This window comes from Heterodontus francisci, unplaced genomic scaffold, assembly GCF_036365525.1.
Source record: "Heterodontus francisci isolate sHetFra1 unplaced genomic scaffold, sHetFra1.hap1 HAP1_SCAFFOLD_330, whole genome shotgun sequence".
NCBI classification, from domain to species: Eukaryota; Metazoa; Chordata; class Chondrichthyes; order Heterodontiformes; family Heterodontidae; genus Heterodontus; species Heterodontus francisci.
Window position 1 is genome coordinate 1237622 of NW_027141448.1, and position 7594 is coordinate 1245215.

The 7594-nt window shown below is 49.1% G+C and overlaps 1 protein-coding gene across 1 annotated transcript; it reads left to right on the forward strand.

Moving 5' to 3' along the window:
• Positions 1 to 5677: 5677 nt before the first annotated feature.
• Positions 5678 to 6034, forward strand: LOC137363722 (histone H2A-like; the record flags this gene model as incomplete). Its single annotated transcript, XM_068027326.1, has 2 exons — positions 5678 to 5806; positions 5849 to 6034. Coding segments are annotated over exons 1-2 (315 nt in total), but the record flags the coding sequence as incomplete, so codon positions are not given.
• Between the last annotated feature and the right edge of the window lie 1560 nt (positions 6035 to 7594).

Genomic DNA, 7594 nt, shown 5'->3' on the forward strand with positions numbered 1-7594 from the left:
AGGAGAAATAAACAAAAGGTCTTTTGATTTTAGAATGCTTGTTTTTGGAAATGACAGACTGTAAAGTGTGTGTGTCAGAAGATATAGAGCGAAGTTGGGTATGACAAGATCACAGGAAAGTTGTGCCCTGAGACAAGGTGTGTGTTGACAGGAAAGCTGCTTTCTTTTGCACAATATGTATTTTATTCGTATAATTTGTGCAATTACATTGCAAAGCAGTTCAAATTTAATATTACATAAGGTACAATACAGATCAGTTTCCTTCAATAATGTACATGATGTATCTCACTATCCCTGCCTGCACAGTTTATATTTACAGTATTTACATTACACATCAAACATTCTCTGGTGCAAACAGCCCGAGGGGTTTTACACGGGTTCCAGCCCCTCACTGTACTTTGGCCTACTAGGGCCTTAGACTGCAGCCTTTCCCCATTGAGTCTCCATGGTGGCTTCCCCAAGCTTTAATGCCGTCCCACAGCACATAGTCTTGGACGTTGCAATGTGCCAGTCTGCAACACTCGGTCATGGACAGCTCTTTGCACTGGAATACCTGTCCCACGGCCGGGCTCGTTCTCAATAGAGATCATTTCAAATGAACATTTCCTAAATCCGTGCTTTCTCTCTCACAATAAAGAGACCAGGATGTCTAGCAGATTCAGTGTGAGAAAATAACACTGCCGGGTAAAGGCCGCTTTCCAACTCCAATCTTAACACAGGAGATTCCCCAAGCAGCTGCAGTAAGGTGCTCTAAACTGCTGGAAGCGGATGTGTGTGGAAATGGTGATGTGACTGAGGAGGTTTCTTTTTACGGAATGGACTGTGTTTAGGTGGGAATATTACTGAGTGTTAATTGCATCGGGACCATATTTAAAAGCTCCGGCTTTCTGGAAAGCCTTGACTATGAAGACCGAGTCTGGAAGGGTTTGTGTGGAGAGCTGGGTTTCGGTTCTACTGTTAATAAAGGGTTTGAAATTGGCAGCCCGGAGGAAACTGGAGGTGGAGCTGAAAGATGAGGGGCCATTCTCTCTCTGTCTGTCACTCTGGGTGTCTCCTCCATCTAGCTCTCTGTTTAATCTTCACTGTTGTCTCCTCCCCTCCCTGCTCTCACTCTACCTTTCTCAGCCAGGTCCGGGTGGCCTGTATAAAAAGGAGCCTGACGGAATCAGTCTCTTTTATTGTGCACTGATTTGAGGCAAGAATCAACATGTCTGGCAGTAAACAAGAGTATGCTCCAGGCTGGCAGTATGTTAGAATCCATGAGGAAAGGCATCATCACCCTCATCGACAAGCGGAATGGGGAGAGGACAGAAATAAGAAATTGGTGGCCCATTTCACTGCTTAATGCTGACTACAAGATTCTGTCAAAAGTCATAGCCAGTCGATTCAAGTCTGCTCTGGAGTTGGTGATTCACCCTGATCAGACCTATACTATACCAGGCAGGACAATCTCTGATAGCATTGTGCTACTCAGGGATATGATCACCTATGTACGGGACAGGAGGGTGGACACCTGCCTCATCAGCCTGGACCAGGAGAAGGCTTTTGACAGGATATTGCACACTTACATGATGGATGTGCATTCCAAAATGGGGTTTGGGGAGGGAATCTGCAATTGGATCAAACTACTCTACACAAACATCAGTAGTGCAGTCTCAATCAATGGGTGGGAATCAGAAAGTTTCCCGATCCAATCTGGAGTCAGACAGGGCTGTCCTCTCTCCCCTGTCTTGTTTGTTTGCAGTATTGAACCCTTTGCTGAGTCTATTAGGAAGAATGCGAGCATCAGAGGGGTGACAATCCCAGGCAGCGGAGGCACTCAGGTGAAAACCTCCCTGTACATGGATGACATCGCCATTTTATGCTCGGATCCACTGTCTGTGCGCAGACTGATGAGCATCTGCGACCAGCTCGAACTGGCCTTGGGAGCCAATGTTAAACACGGCAAGAGCGAGGCCATGTTCTTTGGGAACTGGGCTGACCGATCCTTTGTCCCCTTCACCGTTAGGTCAGACTACCTGAAGGTGCTGGGGATATGGTTTGGAAGGGCTGGGACGTGCACCAAAACCTGGAAGGAGCGAGTAGCCAGGGTACAACATAAGCTGAGCATGTGGGAGCAGCGATCTCTCTCCATTATGGGTAAGAACCTGGTCATCAAGGGCGAGGTGCTCACATTGCTGTACGTGGTGCTGGTCTGGCCCATACCGCATTCCTGCGCTGTGGCGATCACCTGAGCCATTTTCCGCTTCATCTGGGGATCCAAAATGGTCCGAGTCCGGAGGGACACGATGTTCAAACCTCTGGATAAGGGCGGGAAAAATGTACCCAACGTCGCCCTCATCCTTATGGCTACCTTTGTGTGCGGCTGCATCAAGCTGTGTGTAGATCCCCAGTTTGCAAACTTCAAGTGTCACGACGTGCTGAGGTTCTATCTGTCCCCGGTGTTGCAAAGGATGGGCCTGGTCATATTGCCGTGGAATGCTCCATCCAGTTGGACTGTGCCGTACTGCCTATCCTTCATGGAAAAGTTTCTGTGGAAAAACAACGTTGTCCACCAATCCATCAGGCAGTGGTCTGCACGGAATATCCTCAAGGCCCTACGGGAAAAGGAGATGGTGGATCCTGTCGGATGGTCCCCTGAGCAGAAGTCCAAAGTCATTTGGCAGAATGCCTCATCACCAGAACTTTCAAACAAGCACCAAAATGTAGCCTGGCTGATGATGAAAAGAGCCCTCCCTGTCAGATCCTTCGTGCACACCCGAAGTCTCACCCCATCCACACGCGGCCCTCGAGGTGGCTGTGGTGGAAAAGAGACGTTGCCCACCTCTTTCTGGAATGTGTCTTTGCAAAGCAGGTGTGGAAGAGATGCAGTGGTTTTTGTCGAGGTTCATCCCAAGCAGCTCTGTAGCACAGGAGTCTGTGCTCTGTGGGCTGTTCCCAGGGACGCACACCAAGATAAACATCAACTGTTGCTGGAAGACTATCAATTCGGTGAAAGACGCCCTTTGGTCTGCCCGAAACTTGCTGGTCTTCCAGTGCAAAGAGTTGTCCACGACCGAATGTTGCAGACTGACACATTCCAAGGTCCAGGACTATGTGCTGAGGGACGCACTAAAACTTGGGGCAGCCGCAGCAAAGGCTCAATGTGGAAAGACCACTGTGTCAGGTCCCCTTAGCAAGCTGAACTGAGGGGCTGGATCCATGGGAAACCACTCGAACTGTAGCCAGAAAATATTTGTTTGCTGTAAAATGTACATGGCATGACAACGAAATGGAAGGGCTGTGAGGCAACTCACTCCTGTATTGAAGGAAACTGATCTCCTTTGCACTCTTTGTATTGTTTGACTTGGTGCTTTTGGGAGCTGTTTTGTAATGTATTTTTTTTTTACAGATTTTAATGAATAAAGTATATTTTGGAAATTAATATAAGAAAGTCTGGCAGAGGTAAAGGAGGGAAAGGACTGGGCAAAGGCGGAGCAAAGCGGCACCGCAGAGTGCTTCGTGATAATATCCAGGGCATCACCAAACCAGCAATCCGCCGCCTGGCTCGCCGTGGTGGGGTCAAGCGGATCTCGGGTTTGATCTACGAGGAGACTCGCGGGGTGTTGAAGGTTTTCCTGGAGAATGTGATCAGGGATGCGGTCACCTACACTGAACACGCCAAGCGCAAGACGGTCACTGCCATGGATGTGGTGTGCGCTCTGAAACGGCAGGGCCGCACTCTCTACGAATTCAGCGGCTGAACAACTCGACCCTTTCCAGCAAACACAACAAAGGCTCTTCTAAGAGCCACCCACCGCCTCACAGAGAGAGCAGTGACCTAGAAACGGGAGCTGGGATAGGCTGTTTAGAACTGTCTGGAATAAATCTGTGCTGTGTTCGAGATACAAAAGTAGAATCCCCAAATTTGACATTTGATTTGCAGCAAGGATATGCAGTGGATTTGATTTTCTGAACGGGCTGTGTAAACAGTGCCTGAGGCTCTACAGTTAGTTATTTCCCCAGTCGAAACATGCCCTCAGTGAAAAGCCACATCACTCCTCCAGAATCACTCATTGTTTTCATAGAATTTCAAAATGATTTCGCTGCAATGAGGGAATCCGGGAGTTTTGCAGCAGCCGTTGAATCGGTCACTGGAACCGGACCCACTTGTGATGTTATTTCCCCCGAGACGGTGTTTCCTGCACTGAAACTGACAGGGTTTGTGAAACTGATCAGTTTCAGCTCAGTCATTCAGGGAACTGGAATTCCCGCAGTTTGAGCCCGCGCTATCCAGAGCCCACTTCTGATTGGTCACCCTCTTCCCATTCGCATGTTTTAACCAATTGCCGAGCCTCGAATTAGAAAATACAGCAAATCATTGGCTTAAATTGTCGTCCTGGCAGAAAGGTTGAATTCAAAAAAGCCGCCAATTTCAGTGTTGGGCAGAATCGAATTACTCAACGAATCTCAATAACGAAATTGGCGGCACATTTTATACTTTCCCCGATTTTCCTTTCCATCGATTGGGGTGCGAATTCACTCGGGTGCGTTTGCTAATACTAACTGTAATCCTCAGATCCATTTAACATTTCAGTAATCCTATTAAATACAAAAGGAATTTTATGATTGAATTTCCATTGGAAGATAGTGAATTAGCACCCCGATCGATGGAAAGGAAAATCGGGCAGAGGATAAAATGTGCTGCCAATTCGTTATTGTGATTTGTTTATATAACTGACCAGGACTGACTTCACCCGAACGCAGCTACTAGCTCCCACCTCACTGACCGCTCTCCCCCCTCTGCAACTCGCTTTCTCCCCCTCCTCCCTACTGGCGAAATTCCGCACTCTGGCTGTTCGCTCTCCGCACCCCCACCCACCACCCTGTGCCAGCCCAGCCCACAGCTGCTAGCTCTGACCGTGACACTCGCTCCCACATTTCTTCACCAGGCGCCACCTGTAGAAGCAGGAGGGCCGCAAGGGGTGACAGGGCGACGGAGGAGTGAGTGGCTGAGAGGAGGGAAGCGGCGCGGCGTGGAGTGAGTGGCCAGAGAGTGGGGTAGTACGAAGCGAGGAACAACTGGCCAGGGGAGTGGGGGGGTGGGGGAACAGCGAGGTCTGGAGCGAGCGGCTGAGGGGGGGAATCGTCGAGGCCTGGAGTGAGTTGCCGAGGGGGGAGAGCTACAGCTTCAAAATCTCCCATTCAGCCACTTCCTCCAGCCAAGTGGTGGGGGGATGAGGTGGCTAGACACCCAATGACGCATTATCACGCATGCACGAAGATGGATTTGTTGCGGAAATGTGATGATGTTGGCGCTGCAAAATGACATCATCCCGTGCACGCGCCACTCAATCCTGGCAAGATGTCAAAAATCACTGTGATTTTTTGATCTTTTCAGTGCACTCCTCTTTCTTTAGTTGCCTCTTAGCTTAATGTATTGAAGAAACATCTTTGGGTCCATTTTCATTTTCCTTGTCAATGTTCTTCCATGCTTTCCCTTCATCGCTGCTCCCAAATCCCTCCAGTTCAGTCAAAACACAACTTGGTAGATTTGGGATTTGAACACACGCCTCCAGAAAACACTACGACTTAAACACAGCCCCTTAGACCACTCGGCCATCCTGACTGTTTCAAGTTTATGACAAAAGCTGAGAAATTATCCATTCTTTGTGAAAGTATTTGTGAGATTGTGGAAATGTCTGGAAGAGGAAAGACCGGCAGGAAAGCTCGGTCCAAGGCAAAGTCTCGCTCCTCCCGGGCTGGACTGCAGTTCCCGGTGGGCCGTGTTCAGAGGCTCCTGAGAAAGGGCAACTATGCTGAGCGTGTGGGTGCTGGAGCCCCGGTCTATCTTGCTGCTGTGCTCGAGTACCTGACCGCTGAAATCCTCGAGCTGGCCGGTAACGCGGCCCGGGACAACAAGAAGACCCGCATCATTCCCAGACACCTGCAGCTGGCCGTCCGCAACAACGAGGAGCTCATCAAGCTGCTGGGAGGGGTGACCATCGCTCAGGGCGGGGTGCTGCCTAATATCCAGGCCTTGCTGCTGCCCAAGAAAACCAGCGCTCAGAGCTCCCAGAAAAAGTAAAGCGGCCAAAATGACATCTAATAAACCAAAGGCTCTTTTCAGAGCCACCCACAGTCTCTGTGAAAGGGCTGGTTACTGTCAGGAGGGAATCAGTGATGGAGTTATTGTAACACTGGATTGACCTGTTGCACATCTGTCCAGCTGTGTTTTTTAATTTGCTCTGTTTTTCTGCTCACACATCTCCCCCTCGAGTTAATTGCAGAACTGAACTACAGGGTGCAGAATCAACAATTCCCAGGATCGGGGGTGAGATTGTGCTGAGCAGCAATGAGCCTCCAGTAATGCTGCTTTCTAAATTCCAGATCAGCTCTCAGTCCAACAGGCCTTTCATATTTTAAATATCACAACAGAGCTGACCGGGGGTGAGCGCAGCCTCAGCTGCCCCGAGTCTCAGGGGCTCTCAGGACCCCAATCAGAGCCACCAGGCCTGGCGGACGTGCAGCGAGGACCCCGGGGGAGGGAGGGTGCACTATTAAAGTGATGGTGCATCACCTCCCCCATCCTCGCCGCCACTTCCCGGTTTCTTCTCCCGTTTATCTCAACATTAAGAAGACGCTTTTGCTCTGGACTACACTGGTTATAAAGAAAGACCCAACTTTGTCTCTGAAAGTGATGAATAGCAGCAACAACAGCAGAATCCAACCCCTGCAGTTACATGTGAACTTGCTGATGTTGCAGCAGATTTAATGACTGAGTGAATCCCTTCCCACACACATGGCAGGGGAACGGCCTCTCCCCAGAGTGAGTGTGTTGGTGTTTCAGCAGATCATTACTGCTTTTCAAGCTCTTCTCACAGTCAGGACATTGAAAAGGTCTCTGATCAGTGTGAACAAGTTGATGTTCAGTGAGGTTGGATGACTGAGTGAACCCCTTCCCACACACGGAGCAGGTGAATGATCTCTCCCCAGTGTGAACTCACTGGTGTTTCAGCAGGTTGACTCTGGCTGGGTTCAGTTCTACACTCACTGGTTCCTCTCTCTCTCTTCCCCTGAAGGTGCTGATTCTGACTGTATGTACATGCTCTCTCCCCCTCTGACCCTCCCTGTCCAATGTAGTATCTCCAGTTTTGGTGATGTGCTCTCCCTGACCTGTCTCCATTTCTCCTTCTTATACACACTTGCCCTGACTGTCACTATTTCATAGAATCATACAGCACAGAAGGAGGCCAATCGGTCTTTTGTGCCTGTGCTGAATCTGTGAAAAAAATGATGCAATTAGTCCAACCCCCTGCCTATTTCCCCATAGTCCTGGAGAAATTCACTTTGAAATATTTGTCCAATTCCTTTATGAAAGTTATAATTGAATCTGTTTCCACCACCCTGTCAGACAATTCATTCCAAATCCGAATCAGTTACTTCTTAAATGTTGTGAGGGTTCCGGCCTCTACCACCTCTTCAGGGAGTGCGTTCCAGATTCCAACCACCCTCTGGGTAAATTTTATTTCCTCAAATCCCATCTAAACCTCCTGCCCCTTACCTTAAATCTATGCCACCTGGTTATTGACCCCTCCGCTAAGGTAAAATGTTT